Source organism: Tenrec ecaudatus, chromosome X (genome assembly GCF_050624435.1).
Source record: "Tenrec ecaudatus isolate mTenEca1 chromosome X, mTenEca1.hap1, whole genome shotgun sequence".
NCBI classification, from domain to species: Eukaryota; Metazoa; Chordata; class Mammalia; order Afrosoricida; family Tenrecidae; genus Tenrec; species Tenrec ecaudatus.
Genome location: NC_134548.1, coordinates 2,720,381 through 2,736,918, shown reverse-complemented (window position 1 = coordinate 2,736,918; position 16,538 = coordinate 2,720,381). Strand labels below are relative to the sequence as shown.

At 45.7% G+C, this 16,538-nt stretch overlaps 1 protein-coding gene across 1 annotated transcript; it reads left to right on the top strand.

The window, feature by feature from the left end:
* The first annotated feature begins 10,858 nt into the window (after positions 1-10,858).
* On the top strand, positions 10,859-11,159 carry LOC142434002 (cytochrome c oxidase subunit 6B1-like). Its single transcript, XM_075538654.1, has one exon. The coding sequence runs from the start codon at positions 10,899-10,901 to the stop codon at positions 11,157-11,159; it is 261 nt and encodes an 86-aa protein (XP_075394769.1). The 5' UTR covers positions 10,859-10,898.
* Positions 11,160-16,538: the final 5,379 nt, after the last annotated feature.

The window sequence follows — 16,538 nt, the reverse complement described above, 5'->3', positions numbered from 1 at the left end:
TCAACACCATCATCAAAATGTACATAAAAATAAGACATGAAGCACATCTTGTTTCAGCTAAGGATATCTTGGCATTGTGAACTAATTTTTAATGATATCCAAGTAAACATGTTTTAATAAACTTACACAGTGTAGTCTATGTTTTTAATTTCACAATTTCTACATAAATGCATTTGAATTAGAGGATAGTCACATCAGTCCTGGAAAATGCAGGTGATTGAATGATCATCTATAGCAGTATCACTTTGGCAGACCAGCAAGCTGTTCCACTTTCCCAAGTCCTGGAGTGTCCGTTTCAGCTTGGCCATATACACGGGAAGCTTCTCCTGTTGGAGAGGGCCCTGGAGGTCCAGGTAACACTCGAGAGGGATAGAAAACTGCAAGAGTTGCAGCTTGCACAGAGGGAGGGTGTGCCGCAGCAAACCCTCCAGGGTAGCCACTGGGACCGGGATTCCATAGAACCTGAAGAGCTGGAGCTGGGAGCAGTGTCCAAGGGCAGGCAGGATGGCTTTGAGCTGGGAGTCTGTGATCCCACAGCCACCCAAGTTCAGCATCTGGAGAGTGTCTGAGACGCTCTCCAACAGAACTTGCAGCGACTGAGGATTGAAGCCAGTCAACTTGATTCTATTCAAATTCAGGGATCTTAGGGACTTGGTGCTCAGACACAAGGACAGATCTGTGAAGTCAGACTCAGAAAGTGAGCACTCCGTTATCCAGAGCGTCTTCAAGGGGGCCTCCAAGCATGCGAACACCTGGTCCACGTGACCTTCCAGGAACTGAGCAGGGTCCAGATACAGCTCCTGGAGCTGGTGTAGATGGTGTAACTGTGAAGCCAATAGGGAGACTAGATTCTTCACTTCGTCCTCCTCCCTCCAGGAGTTCAAGACGATTCCAGAGAGAATCAGTCTTCTCAGATGAACCATCTGGCCCAGGAGAGGAGCTAGCCTGGCCAGGGTAGAGAGTTCCCACGTGCAATTCACTGCCACCTCCTGGACACGGTTCAACTGCGTCATTTTCAGGACCTTCTCAATAATTTCCATTCTAGTTGATGCATTAAAAATGTCCAGCTTCCTACAACAGAGAAGGAGCTGGCCCTGTCTCTGACTGACTCTTTTAAGGAGGAATGTGAGCACTTTATCCAAAGTGGCTTCGAAGAAGCAAAGGTCTAGGACCAAGTCCACAGAAGGCCTGTTAGACATTGATTTAGACCTTCTTGCCCTCTTTCTAGGGGGCTGGGCTGCCTCTAGGTCGTTTGATGAACCTTGGGCACCTGGATCAGACCACAGGTTCCAGGAATTGCTGTGCGCGTGTGCGCAAAAATCTAAAACTTTCAGCTGACATCTCCCAAGATGAACCTTCTGGGCAAGCAGGACATCTAGTCCATCCAACACAGCTTTTAAAATGTCCTGGGGGAGCTTCTGAGCTCCTATCAGTGTCCCCAGGGGCATGTGTGTGAAAGGCCAGGTAGCCACCATCACCTTCAATGTTGCAAGGTGCCTTCCAGTAACAGCTGCTTTGAACACAGGCAGGAAGAGAGGACGGGGTAGACAGCGCAGCTTGGCAATGGCTGAGGTTTCGTCCTTCAGGAAGCTCTGGCTTGCAAGGTCCACAAGACTGGGTGGGCTGTACCTCTTCATGCTGATTCAGGTGCTCCAGCAGGAATGTGAATCCTTGTTGACCAGAGAAGTGTCCAGGAACTTCTCTCAACTCGAAGACAGCCAAGGTGCTGAAGCGTCTCAAGGTTTTAGGTTGGGTGTAAGTTTGGACTCTTCTGACTACTGTCGTTTCAGAAGCTTATGCCAGGTCAATCAGTCCTTCATTCTATCAGCATTCGTCATCCACGTCATATATCTTTGGATTGGTTTTGTCCTTGTGTCCTTTATGACAAGGTAAATGTCAATTTATATTTGGGATTGGGGTTTCTTCTGTAATCTACAACATTGGCCATAGATGTAGTCATTTGATTTCTGTGAATCACATCAGCATATAAAGTCTACATGTACAGCAGCTATTTGAGTTGTCAAGGAAGGTGTGCGTGGTGAAGAAGTCATTCTCTTTGCAAGATCTACTATGATTTTCAGGCTCCTACACCTTGCCATACAGAGTGTGTTGGGGGAAAGAGTGCTCAGCCATTGCTTCTCCGGAGTGGCTGCCCACGGAACTCTGTCCCCCCGTTGTTCATGGCAGCTGTGGTCCCGGGACAGAGAGAGACAGTGAAAGCCATGGTGAGGTCCTTCCTGGCCTTTCACCCGTCTCCCTCTAGGGGCTCTCATGAAGTCTTGGCATTCTCACCAGGACATCTTAAAGGCTGCCCTGGATGGTTTTGATATTCTGTGGGCCCAGAAAATGCCACCACGGAGATGCAAACTGAGAGTGCTAGACCTATGTGTGAACACTGACTCCACCTTTTTGAAAGTGTGGTCTGGAATCCAATCCATTGCCTTCGGTCCCTCATCAGAAGATCAAGTGATTACCCACCCAAGAATTAAGATTCACAAATGGATGAACTCCATAGTAGGGAAGAATATTCAGCCCTTGGCTTCCATGGTGATGCTCACAGAACTGTGTTTTATTAAAACCTCCCCAGATCAATTGCTCACCTGCATTATTGAAAGAGTCCACCAGGGAAAGGACCTGCCACCCCTGTGCTGTAGGAAGCTGGAATTTGTAGATCTACCAGAACGTCCCATTATAGAGGAGATCCCGAAGGCAGTGCAGCTGGACTCTGTCCAGAGGTGGTATTGCACTGCAGATGGGACCTGAACACTCTCAACTGGTTTCTTCCTTACCTGGACCAGATGGGTCACCTTAGCACATTGCATCTGTCAGGAATAATCTTGGATCCCCTGGGGTCATCTAGCATGGATGAAGAGGAGAAGCTACTGGCAAAGTTGACCTCTCACCTTCTCTGTGTGCATCAATCACAGCACAGATTCTGTGGATGAGGATGAGATTATCTTTGCTATGATAATGTGAGCCGTTTGGAGGTCAAGATTACAGGATGCATCTGACGTCAATAGCTTTACCCCCAGTCCACCCTTGCTGGCTTCTCATCAATTTTAAAGACATGAGAGGAGAGGTCAGCAGACAGATAGAGATGCTGACAACCTTCAGGCAATGACAGGCAGAGCAAAGCATGTTTTCAAGACCGAAGGTCCCTCCCTGCCTTTGGAATACTCTGGATCAGTGGTTCTAAAACTTCCCAATGCTGTGACCCTTTAGTACAGTTCCTCATATTGTGGTCCCCCTAACCATAAAATTATTTCCATTGCTGCTTCATAACTAATTTTGCTCTGCAATTATGAATCATAATGTAAATATCTGACATGCAGGATATATTTTCATTGTTACACGTTGAACATAATTTAAGCAGTGATTAAGCACAAAACAACATGTAATTATATATTGTGAAATATGTATTTCTAATTACAAATAAATGGATTTTTTTCTTGAAACATGGTGACAGTCTTAGTATAACAACAGTACACTGCATTGCTGCATTTTGCGACACTATGCGTAAAAAGCCAGCATCATCAGTGTGAAGGTTGGACGGCTTCTTGTGGCAATTTGTCGATGAATCATACAGTGAGTTCCAATGGCCTCTGCCGAGTCTTTCGGGACCAAACGTTGAAATCCAGATCGACATCCTAGCATAGCTGGAGCTCCACGTGTGCAAACACCACATAGAATTTTCCAAGACATCTGATGGCCTTTCTGAAATGAACCAACTATGACCAATACATTATGTGCAGAAATGGTCGTTTCAAGAGCTTTGGGGGGAAAAACACTCATTCTTAAACCTGACATCATTAATATTCCCCGTGTGAACCAGTAACCGAACAGTGGCAACGTCTATAGAGTCATGAAGCTGGATGCTAACTATTGGAAGTGGAATAGATTTAATTTTCCTGGATTACCTGATAAAGAGTATCAGCAGACATGTCATCTATTCTTCTGGGAACTGTGTCGTTAGATAAGGAATTATATTACACTTCGTAACAAATTCTTGTCCAATCATGACTCAAACAATGTCTTCGGCTGATGGCAATGGTAAATGCTCACCAATGATGTGAGGCTTCATAGTTCTGGTGATTCTGTGTGCCACCAAATATGAAGCTTCGACAGCTGCTACGTTTTCTTTGCAGTATTTGCCACCAGCGTCAAAGCTGGCTTGCTGGAGCCCATCAGCTTTGCTTCTAAAATAGTCGGTATCCTTGGCGGCAAAGCTCAGAAGCTTGTTTTCAAAAGCGCATTTTAGTTTGTTCGGCTTCATAGATTCGGCGGATAGAACATCACAACAAATAGCACACGACAGTTTCTCAAATCCTGCTTCAATTATTGAGGTAAACCGTACTGTAGAAACTCATTATATTCCTTTTCTTAATGTTTTGTTCTACTCGGCCCATTGTCATGGGATGGTTTGATAATGAAAATAATATATAACAATAGCTTTACTAGTACGAAAGACGATCAATGGCATCTTCCTGTCAATACAGTTCATTAGAATTTCCGGATTTACCATTCCTTGTTTTTTTTCACATACCTGTTACTAATACAAGGGGGCAGTATTCACTTCAACCACAGCTGAATATAAAAAGACCGGTGAGCATCCAGATTAAGTTCTCATGGCACAGATATAGGAGGGTTAGCTTTGGTTCTGTTTCTTCCTGTGACAAGTGGTCATTTTGAATGAAGATTACAGGATGCAGCTAACAGCACCACCGTTACCCAGGTCAAACCCTGCTGGCTCCAAAACTGTTTTCTATACGACATAGAAAGAAAGAGAGGCCAGGAGACCATTTGCTGAGCTTCTTCAGGAGAGGACAGGCAGGATCAGGGAATGTGCGTGGAACCCAAGGTCCCTGTCCTGGGAACCTTCAGGACTTAGTGGAAGATGGCTGTCAAGACACATTGAGTTAATGCTGCTGTCTGTCTTTATGGGAGCAGACTGTGATCGGTGTGAACTGCAGAGTCTGGTGGTTTTGAAGCCTCCAACTCTTGATTAATAGCCCACACTGAATAAGCCCACACTGGAGCCCAGCTCCCAAACTGACATCCTTACATACCTGCCACACTACGGAGCACCTGAACCCAGCAAGTTGATACACATAATGGACCATTGCACAAAGACAAGATATTAAGACACATCAAGTCCCTGAATAGATTCTGAGGTGTGAAGGGGATTGAGGGTGAGCAGGACACATTAATCTGTTTACCTTGATTATATGGAGCAGAGCAAACACATCCATATATTCAAAATTCAATGTTGAATAAATTCACTTCATATGGGCCTCCAAGAGGTCCAAGCTGGGAACCCCGTTTTTGAACCCCTAGGTCCCTCCCCACTTAATTCCTCAGAACCACTTAGAGAATTTTCTTCTTACTCCCTATTTCAACTCAGTTTCAGAGGCTGACAAGACTCATATTTCAGTCTTGGACTCTTACCCGTAATCAAGTAGATCCAGTGGATGGTGAATCCCAGATGGCAGGTCCAATGGAAGCCTTCTTCCTCAAGGGTGTTGAGACTGACAACATCCAGAGAAGAAGGAATGATGGCAGAATTCTGCCCCAAGTTCCCAAACCTTCAGGTCAGATGAAGGGTCCAAGTCCAGAACCAAGCTACAGAGCTTTCAGGGAGCTTTTTTCAATGATGAGACCACACCCACAAAGAAGTTATCTTCTTCCTCATTGGTTGTTCGCAGTAGGTCTCAGCTTGGAAGTGATGGCATTTCTTGAAATTTCATCAACCAGGCTGATGCCACCATAATGAAGTAACCCCTTGGACTCCTGACCCAACCATGTTGTCACAAACACTCAGCCACCACACCTTACCCACTGTGATTCAGAGAGTTCATCTGTGCATCTCATGTTCCATAGTTCAAACTTACACCCACTATGTCTCTTCAAACTTAGAGCTAACATGTGAAAAAGAGTAGAAGTCCCTCTTTGGTCTTCTAAGGACTGCTCATCTTTCCAGGAGTAGATGACACCATCAAGTCCCACCGATTGACTGATGGGGTTAAATGTGTGACCTGGTGGTGAGCAGACTAATCCCTAACCAAACATGCCACCTCAACTGCCTCTCTCCAGAGCACAGTAGGGATTATTGAATCACTCTGGGTGTCTTTGAAGGATTGATCTGGGGAGAAGAGGCCAGTACACACTCTCAATTCTCAAGTGAGATTCTGAAAGAAGCATCACCAATGGAGAGGGGGTGGGGGTGTGTTTAAGCAAACCAAACTGAATTGTTTTATTATTTAGGTGGGTAGATACCAAATCCAGCGCATCAGGCTCTCTCCCTGTTGTTCCGGGGTCAGATCTTTGGTCCCTTGCAACATCTGTGTTCCTGTCCTCCCTTGGAGAGCACTGGGTGTCTGGGCATCAGCCTTACCTTGAATTCAGCAGGAATCCTGCAGGTCCAGGGAAGCACCCTGATCCAGGTCTTCTTGCTTGGTTACTGTCAGCTACCTCCCTCTTAATCTTAGTCCTCCTGCTTTCTTTTGGCTGCTGTATACTTGGTTTACTTTTGTCCAGTCTCTGAATTTTAGTCTGTTCATGTGTGTTTCTGAGGTGTGGTATCTTGTAGACAGCATCTGATAGATTTTGTTTTCAGATGTATCTACTTCTCTCTCTCTCTTTCCTGGTTTGTTTAGTCACTTACATTCAGTCAGATTATTTATATGTGTGTGTGTGTGTGTGTCATTTTTCCTTATATTTGTGAATGTTGTGTTTGAGAGTGTATGTGTGCTGTTTAATGTCTTTGTTCTTTTTGTATTGCAGGGTTGCTTTGGGTGTCGCTCTGTGTGTTGGTTTTTGTGAGGAAATGTCTTGTTTGCTGGTTTCTGATTTATGTGTTTTTGATTTTTCGGCCAGGTTACTTCGTTGAGTGTGTTTTAGAGTGGTGATCTTGTTTTTTTGTGCTTTACCTTCATTTCTCCTTCTCTGGGAATACCTTTATTTCTCCATCATGATGGAGTGCTGTTTTGTAGTTCATTTGTTCTACAGGTTTGCTGAGCTGGAATGGACTTGGTGTCAGTGAATGATGATGGTAAAGTTGATCAACCCCCATGTCAGAGGTCAAAGCTCTTACGATCACAATCAATCCTCTTCATCCCTTACAACCGAATTCTATCAATAATTCCGCCAACCTTTCCTTACTCAGAACATGTATGCGGATGTCATTACTTTCTCCCTGGAAAACTATGACTAGAAGAGCTATCTCTACAATGTCACTTCGCTGAAAACGATGTTGAGGGATTCAGGATCTTGCCTGCCACCCTTGATCATTTTACCAGTAAATATTTTAGCAGAAGTGCCCTGGTGTTAAATTGGTTAAGCATTGTGGACTGTTAACTGCATGCTTAACCTGAGAAAGGGGATCTTACTCCATTAAGGACTCTACTTTCATGGGAGAAGAGTGTCATCTCTCCACCCTTTATTAAATATGGGAATCACTGAAGGGACAACTCCATTTCACTCAGTGGGCAGGACCACCTACTTTGGGAAACACCGTTATATATCTGGATGGGAGCAGACTCTCATTTCTATGAATTGGAAAAGCTGGTGGTTTTGAATCTCTCTCTTCTCAAGTGCTCCAATTAGAGGAACATCAATAATTAGGGTTTTTAAAACAACCAACATTAATGGTCTTTCTGCTTAGCAGGTGGAATCCAAATTCAGGGCATCTCCTGGAAGAGGAGATTCCCTCCCTATGTCTTCTGAGGTCCTTTCCCTTTTTCCTTGCAGCATATTGGGCACTGACCTCCGTTGGAGAGCACGGTGTGTCTGAGCCTCAGTCTTACCATGTGCCTATGAGTTTGACCAGGTGGGGACTGCATGTCGTTAGAAGCACCCTGATCCTGGTCTCCTTTCTTCTTTTATTCTTCCTATCAACATCGCTACCCCTGCTTTATTTATGTTTCTGTATGAAAGTGTATTTGTCTGCATTGACACCAAGTGAGTCACTCCATTTTCTGGCACGGGCAGTGTCGGCTACGTGGGTAATCAATGGCTCTCTGTCTTTCGGTGTCAGACGCTCACCTTCCTCCATTGGAGAAGAGGGTGGTTTTCAAACCTCCAATTGATGATTCATAGACCAACACAGCCCACTACTCAGGCACAGCACCGAATCGGGCATTCCCCATGTCCTCTTCTGCTGGAATGAATAAGCACCTCCCAGGCGATGAACACTTAATTTCTTAAGTCAGTCAGGAGCAGAAGTGAAGATCACAGGTGAGAGCTTTTCAAAGGGTAGTTTATTTTATTGTAGGTTAGGCAAGGAGAATGGGTTTGGAGAAATGCAAAACAGGTTTTCAGTTGATCATCTGTAGCGGGAGGGAGTGGTCTGGAGTGCTCCTCTCCCTGCGGCATCTCCATGAGTCTTGGAATCGACGTTCCAGATCCCAGGAGGTTCCCAAGGCAGGAAGGCACCTTCCGTTTCAAACGCAGGCTGTGCTCTGCCTGTCCTCTCATGAAGGTACTCTGCACCTATCTGTCTGCTGGCCTCTCTGTTCATTTTTAGGAGATGTGAAGCCAGCAATGATGGTCTGGGGTGAAGTTGCCAATGTGAGACGCCTCCTGTAATCTCCACTTCCTTGTGGCCATATTATCATAGTACAGATCATGTCATGATCATGAACCTAGTCCCAAATGATCCCGTATACATCAGAAACATGAACATTCGACAAATGGGGTAGAAACTCAGAATCAATGGTGAGGATTGAGAAAACACGGTATGGAAGGTAAGCTGTCTACGTGAATGATGATTGCATCCCAATCTCTGTCAGGAGTGCTGCCAGCAAAGCTTACATAGAGAGGCTCATAGGCTTGCAGGGTCTCCCTGAGCGCCTGCATTGCCTCTACAAGAGAATCCTGGCACAGAGACACTTGGAAAACCTCATAGCAATCCTGAGGGACAGGCAGCTCCAGAAGGGAGAACTTGCACAGTGGCCAAGTGTGACGAAGGAAGCCCTGCAGGGCCGCCAAGGAGACGGGGTTTCCACCCAACGCCAAGGTGCTCAGCAGGGAACAGTGGCCCAGAGCAGGCTGCAAGGCACGGAGCTCAGAGTCATCAAATTCACAGTCAGCTAAGTCCAGGTGGGTCAGGGTGGCTGAGACCCTCCCTAGCAGACTTGGGAGGAATCTACAGCTAAAGCCTGCACTGAGCGCACCACTCAGATCGAGGTACCTGAGGAGGCTGGTGCACGGACACGAGCACAGACTACTCATGTCCGAGTCCACAGGCACGCAGTACGAGAGGGTGAGGGACTCTAAGGGGGCTGACAGACTTCTGAGCAGCTGGCCGAGCTGTTCATCCCTGAAGAAGACCGATTCCAGGATGAGGTGCTGGAGCTGATGCAGACCGAGGAGCTGAGAGGTCAGTTTTTCAAGTAGCTCCTCCACCTTAGCCATGCGATCTGGTACCGGGGGCTCCAGGATTATTCCCGTGAGGTGAAGTGTGTGAAGCTGACCCATATGGGTCAGGTAAGGAAGAAACCAGTCGAGGGTGTGCTGGTCCCATCTGCAATGCAACACCACTTCCTGCACATCGCCCAGCTGCACCGCCTTCAGGATCTCCTCCATAACGGGAAGTGGTGGGACACCAACAAACTCTAGCTCCCTACAATACAGATTGGGCAGGTCCTTTCCCTGTTGGGCCCTTTCCATGAGGAAGGTAAGCACTTCATCTGGGCCTGTCTCTAGGACACGCAGGTCTGTGAGGAACATGGCGGAGGCCAAGGGCTGAGGCTTCTCCCCTGTTCTGGAATCCTGCCTGGTGTGGGTCAGAGTCCAGGGACGGGTGGTCACTGGATCCTCTGATGAGGTCACAGAGGCAATGGATTCGGTTCCAGACCACACTTTCCAGAAGTTGGTGTCAGTGTCCAGGCATAGATCCAGCACTCTCAGCTTGCATCTCCTGGGGGGAACCTTTGGGGAAAGCAGGATGTCAAAAGCATCCAGGGCAGCCTTTAAGATGTCCTGGTGAGAATGCGAAGACTTCATGAGAGCCCCTAGTGGGAGCCGGATAAAAGGCCAGGACCCCACCATGGCCTTCACTGTCTCTCCGTGTCCCCCAATGACAGCTGCCATGAACAGCGGGGGGAAGAGCTCTGTGGGCAGCCACTCCAGGGCAGCAATGGCTGAGGCCTCATCCTGCAACACACTCTGGATGGCCAGGTCCAGGAGCCTGGGTGGGTTCTTGCTGCTCATGTTGAACAATCAGCTCCACAGAGAGTCCAGACCTGTGAATAAAAAGAGGGGTGTGCTCATACTTCTGGGACAGCCACACGGATTGTCCCAGCAGTTTAAAACCCGGAACCTGCCTGCCTGAGCTCCTCAGAGGGAAGCTTCCTGGCTATGCCACTCCTGTTATGAACTCACAGTGGTAGAGGCTGGCAAGGTAGGTGCTGGAAAGTTTTCCAACTGGATACTTTTGCAGACTCAAGTGGGTCCTCGAGTTGTAGAATCCAAGATAGGCAGGTCCGATGGTGGGCAGTGACCTCAGCAGCTATGGAAATGCATAAATCAAAGATCAGTAGGAAGTATGGTGGTTGCCCATTGTATCTAACAATCCTATGGCTTACTGTGCAGGAGAGATCAATTCAGAAGGAATGACTGGGCATTCCTCAAATGGAAATTTTACATCTATATTGTACTACTATGCTCTCTGTTTCGGGATAATATCTATGGGAGGACAAGAAAGTCTCGTCAATAGGGGAGGAGATGAGTCAGTCAGGGTGGGTTGTAGCACCAATGAAGAATACAGCTTTCCTCTAGTTCCTAAATGCTTCCCTCCACTCCCCCTAATCCCACTATCATGATCCGAATACTCCCTTGTAATTCTGGCTAGACCGATTGAGCTGCCTGCGATTTGAGGGCGCGCTTTAGGAGTCACCACCATGGCAGAAGACATCAAGACCAAAATCAAGAACTACCGAACTGCGCCTTTTGACAGCCGCTTCCCCAACCAGAACCAAACAAGGAACTGCTGGCAGAACTACTTGGACTTCCACCGCTGTGAGAAGGCGATGAATGCCAAAGGGGGCGACGTCTCCGTGTGTCAGTGGTATCAGCGCGTGTACAAGTCCCTCTGCCCCATTTCCTGGGTGACCGCCTGGGATGACCGCCGGGCACAAGGCACATTTCCCGGGAAGATCTGAAATGGCCTCACTTCTCTCCTGGGATCCTGATTCCTGACTTCCCTACTAATAAAACTTCATTGAACACGTGTGAAAAAAAAATTCTGGCTAGACCAGGGGAAGTACACTGGTGCATATAGGAGTTGGAGTGACAGGGAATCCAGGGCGGGTGATACCTTCAGGACCAGTGGTGTGAGTAGTGATACTGAGAGAGTAGAGGGAGAGTGGGTTGGAAAAAGAAAACCGATTACAAGGATCTACATGTGACCTTCCCTGGGGGACGAACAACAGAAAAGGGAGTGAAGGGAGACACCGAACAGGGCAAGATATGACAAAGAAATAATTTAAAAATTATCAAGGGCTCATGAGGGAGTGGGGAACGGGGAAGAAATGGGAAAAAAGAGGACCTGATGCGAAGGGCTTACGTGGAGAGCAAATGCTTTGAGAATGATGAGGGGAATTAAAGTACAGATGTGTTTTACACAATTGATGTATGTATGCATTGTGATGACAGTGTATGAGCCACTGATAAAACTTTTTTTTAAAAAAGAAAATCTTGTCAATAGAGTGAACAGTCAAATTGGCTCACCAATCGCTAAACAAAAGAACTGAAGGATTCTTCAAGCCCCCTCAGTATGAAATAGATCACCCGCGTAGTCAAGAGGCAGAGATGATGATAGGTGATTGCAGTAGTAAATTAGGAAACAGAGAGGAAGGAGAGGAGGACAGGAAATATGATCTTGGTGATAGAAAGAAACCTGGAAATAACAGGGTAAATTTTGCAAGGCCAATGACTTCTTCTCCACACACACCTGCTTTAACAATGCAAATGGCAGCTCCACATGTTGACTTTCTCTGATGATGTGATTCACAGAAGTCAAATAGACTTCGTCTGTGGTAAATGTATTAGGGTACAGAAGAGACCCCAATGCAAAATGTCAATTAAGCAAAACATGGACTGTCATAAATGATATTAAGGCAAAATGAAACCAAAGATACATGATCTGGATGACGAATGCTATTAGCATGAAGCCATAGTCGAGTCCAAAGATTCAGTCAGGATATTCAGTCACTAAGTCATGCAATACAGGAAACTGTCAAGTTCCTGAATCATTGGAAGCTCGTTAATCACAATAGGAGGAGGGATTATGGAAGCCCAAAGATGGCCAAGACTAAAAAGCATATTTTAGGCTCTATGGAGCTTAGATGATTGATCCTTTGAAAGAAGGCAGCCTAAGCAACAGGGCTAGGCTCTGCCTTTTGACTATGCAACCTCCAGTACTGGACTATCCATCAAGGACACACCCAGTCAATCTGCAGAGACTGCTCCTCCCAGGAATGCCTGTCGGAGGGTGGAGGTAATCCACTCTCCAATTCACTCTCCCCGAGGGCTAGATGATCTACTTCATTGTTCCATGATCTCAAGGAATTTAATAAAAGACTTATAGGTACTGGGGGTTTTTTTGGTTGTTTTTTTGCATTTCAATGTCATGTTTACCCTCCCAAAAAGGAAATGTTAAGACTTAACCACTAACATAAAGGAGATTTTGGGGGAGCTCGTTATCTGCAGTCAAAAATGAAGCTGAAACCATGAAGCTGAAGATGTGAATCCAATACACAAGAGTTCAAATATAACCTGAGACACATCCCGCATGAATGTCAAGACCATCTCAAGAACAGGTAGGGGTAACTGAACACTAACTACAGGGAACTGGACCAGCTGTGGAATGACATCAATAATATCACTATGAAGAGAACAACATCCTTCACAAGGCAGAAAAGGAAGAATGACCAAGGTGGACATCAAGAGACTCTGAATGTTGCCACTGGGAAAATCATAGCTAAAGCAAATGGAAGAATTGATGAAAGAACGAGCTAACAGAACAATTCAAAGACAAACTGAAGTATTAGAGGGAAACATGCTGCCCGGGGCTAAGTCATCAAAGTTATAAGAGTGAGAAGACAGAGCACGTCATTCTCTAGATGTGGTAGAGAAAGGAGAGGTGGGAGTAGGCTCGCTGCCCAAGAAAGCTTTGCCTGACATTATCCGATGAAAAGTATATAGACAACGGTTAATATAGAGTCTGTCCTCCTTACAATCTCTTCATTTGTGGGACGTGGTGTTTAGGGCCCCCCGGGAGTTTGAAGACTAAGATTTAAACTTGCCCTTCAGACATGAGCATTTTGGCAGAAGTTTGGTTGTTTCAAATATATGACAGCCATGATCACGCCGTGGTGATTTACAAGAGTCTTTATTCGATTATCAGCTAAAGGTGACTCTTTGGTTGCAGTCCCAAGTGGACATTTGAGTCCATCTTTAAAGGTTAAACACTCATACATCATTTGTCTAAGACTCAATCAACAGAGGACAGAACCTCAAAGCAAAATGGATGTTAATATTCTATAGAGTTAGTGAAGCCTTACATGGTAAAACATTGATATAACATCCTGGTTAATAAAATAAAAATAGCAATATCCTGGTTATGCATCAAAAATCAACATTATTGAGAACAATGTTCTGATCTGTAGAACATAAGAGCGCACTTTAAAACCAATCACTGTCTGTCCTCTCCACCCCAACCCAGAACTATCAGACCAATTGTTTTCTCCTCCACACTGTTCATCTAGCCAATCTCATCTAGAGAGAGCTGAAGAGATAAAATACTTACCAAAAATACAATCATAGCAAGACAAAGTGACAAAAGAGAACACAGCGATGACAACAGAAGGGTTGTAGTGAAGAGACGAGCCAGTCAGGGTGCGATGCAGCAAGGATGAAACATACAACTTTCCTCTAGTTCTTAAATGCTTCCTCTCTGCCACTATCATGGCCCCAATTCTACCTTACAAATCTGGCTGGACCATAGTATCTGTAGAAGGGTACATATAGGAATTGGAAACACAGGGAATCCAGGGAAGATGACCACTTCAGGACCAGTGCTGAGAGTGGTGATACTGGGAGGGGGGGAGGGAAAGTGGGGTAGAGAAGGGGAACCGATTACAAGGATCCACAGATAACCTCCTCCCTGGGCGAATGACGACAGAAAATGGGTGAAGAGAGACATCGGACTATCTAAGATATGAGAAAATAATAATAATGTATAAATTATCAAGGGGTCATGAGGGCGGGGGGTGGGGATGGAGAGAGAAAAATGAGGAACTGACATTAAGTGCTCAGGTAGAATGCAAATGTTTTAGAATGATGATGGCAACAAATATAACAAATGTGCTTTACCCAATTAATGGTTGTATGGGTTATGAGAAGAGTTGTAAGAGCCCCCAGAGAAATTATTTTAAAAAAACAAACCAAAACCAAAAACCAATCACTAGGTGGACTCTCCATGATGGGAGAGTGAAGGTGGCAGGTCACTCAGCAGTCCACAAGATGGCATATAGTGGCGACTGCTAGTCTGTCTCAGAACACATAATAGAAATAATTCTGTTTTACTTTCTGTTGTCAATTGATTCTTGATTGTGAATCAGTGGGCATTTATGCTGGAAATCACCAGTTTCAGATTCAGTGATTTAAGCTATGTATCAATTCTGTAATGCTAACGATCTATCCATCCCCTGTAGTCCCTCTTGAGATGTACCATGCTAGCACACACGGACAAAGCGCTCTTTAGAGGCAAGAATGGCAACACGTTCGAGGCACTCACTTCCCAGAGGGCTCCGAGAGACAAGCTTGGAACCCGGACATCAAATCTAGGCCCCTCCGCACAGAGATTCTCAGAACCACTTTAGACAGTTTTCATGCTACTCCCTAGTCCAACTCACCGTTGCAGAGGCTAACAAGGCTCAGATTTCAGTCTTGACTCTTATCCTTGATCAAGTAGATCCAGTGGATGATGAATCCCAGATGGCAGGTCCAATGGCAGCCTTCTTCCTCAAGGGTGTTGACACTGACAACGTCCAGAGAAGCAGGAACAATGGCAAGATTCTGTCCCAAGTCCCGAAACCTTCAGGTCAGAGGAAGGGTCCAGGTCCAGAACAAAGGTACCCGGCTCTCAGAGAGACCTTTTAAATCATGAGGCCACACCCACAAGGTAGCTCTCTTCCCCCTCATTGGCTGTTCACAGTAAGTCTCAGCTTGGAATTGAGGGCATTTTATGAAATCCCATCAACAAGGCTGATGCTATTGAAAAGAACCAACCCCTTAGAATCTGGACCCGGCCCTGGTGACTCAAACTCTCAGCCATCACACCTTCCCCACTGTGATTGACACAACATAGAAAACTTTGAGGAGTGGGTTAGCTGCTGAGAGTGGATTAAGCAATCGGATTAAGCAGAAATGGCTCTAGAGCCCAGAATCTCACATTTGCGACAGGTTTTTGTCCTTAGGAATATCCATCTGTGTAATTAATTTCCCAAAGCACAAAATTACTTGTATTCTGTGCCTCTTCCAACTAGGAATCAACTATGGGAAAGAACTGAAGTGCCTCTTTAGCTTCCTAATGACTGTCGATGTCTCCAGGAGTAGAGGCCTCATCAAGTCCCTCAGATTGGCTGAGAGCTTTGAACCAGTGACTTGGTGGTAAGCACCCCAGTGGATTACCAAACACGCTACCTCAATTGCATGTCCGTAGAGCACAGTAGGGATTATTAGGTCACACTGGCCGTGCTTCAAGGATTGACTTCTGAAAGAGCCCTCTGCATTCTCGTTTCAAGTGCTCTGATGGGAGAAACATTACCAATTAGGGTTCTTAAAATGACCAACGTAAGAGGTCCCTCTGTTTAGGTAGCTGGAATCCAAATCTAGGGCATCACCTGCAGGAGAAGACTCTCCCTGTGTGCTCTGGGGTGTCTTCCTTTTCGCTTTGCAACATCTCTGCGCTGGACCTCCATTGGCGAGCACTGTGTGTTTGGGTCTCAGACTTACCTTGGGTCAAGGAGGTTCACCAGGCAGGAACGGCACGTCCAGAGAAGCTCCCTGGTCTAGGTCTCCTTTCATCTGCTATTCAGTTAAACACTTATCAATAGTGCTGTCCCGGCTTTCCTCTGGTTGCTCTATGCTTCATATGCTTTTGGGGGGCCTCTGGTTTTAAGTAGTTTCAGGTCTGGGTGTATGAGTTATGAGGAAGCATGATGTAGCATTTAATAGATTGTTTTCTGACTCATCTGCTTCTCTCATTCTGTTAACTTTAGAATTAGTCCATTGACCTTGGGTGAAGTTATTGATATATATATATTCCAGAAATTTTGCTTTATATTTGTGCATGTTGTGTAAGAGTGTGTAAGTATATGTGTTAAGTTTCTTTGTTCTTCATGTATGACATTACTGCACGGAGTGTGGCTCTGTGTGTGTGTGTGTGTGTTGGTGTTTGTGAGCAGATTTGTGCGTGGTTGTCATTGATATTTCTCTCACAGTACGTCATTGAGTGCTTTTTGTGGTGGTGTTGT

What these genes read in the sequence shown, in the direction of transcription:
- LOC142434002 (XM_075538654.1), top strand. Translation starts at nt 10,899, where the DNA reads ATGGCAGAAGACATCAAGACCAAAATCAAGAACTACCGAACTGCGCCT.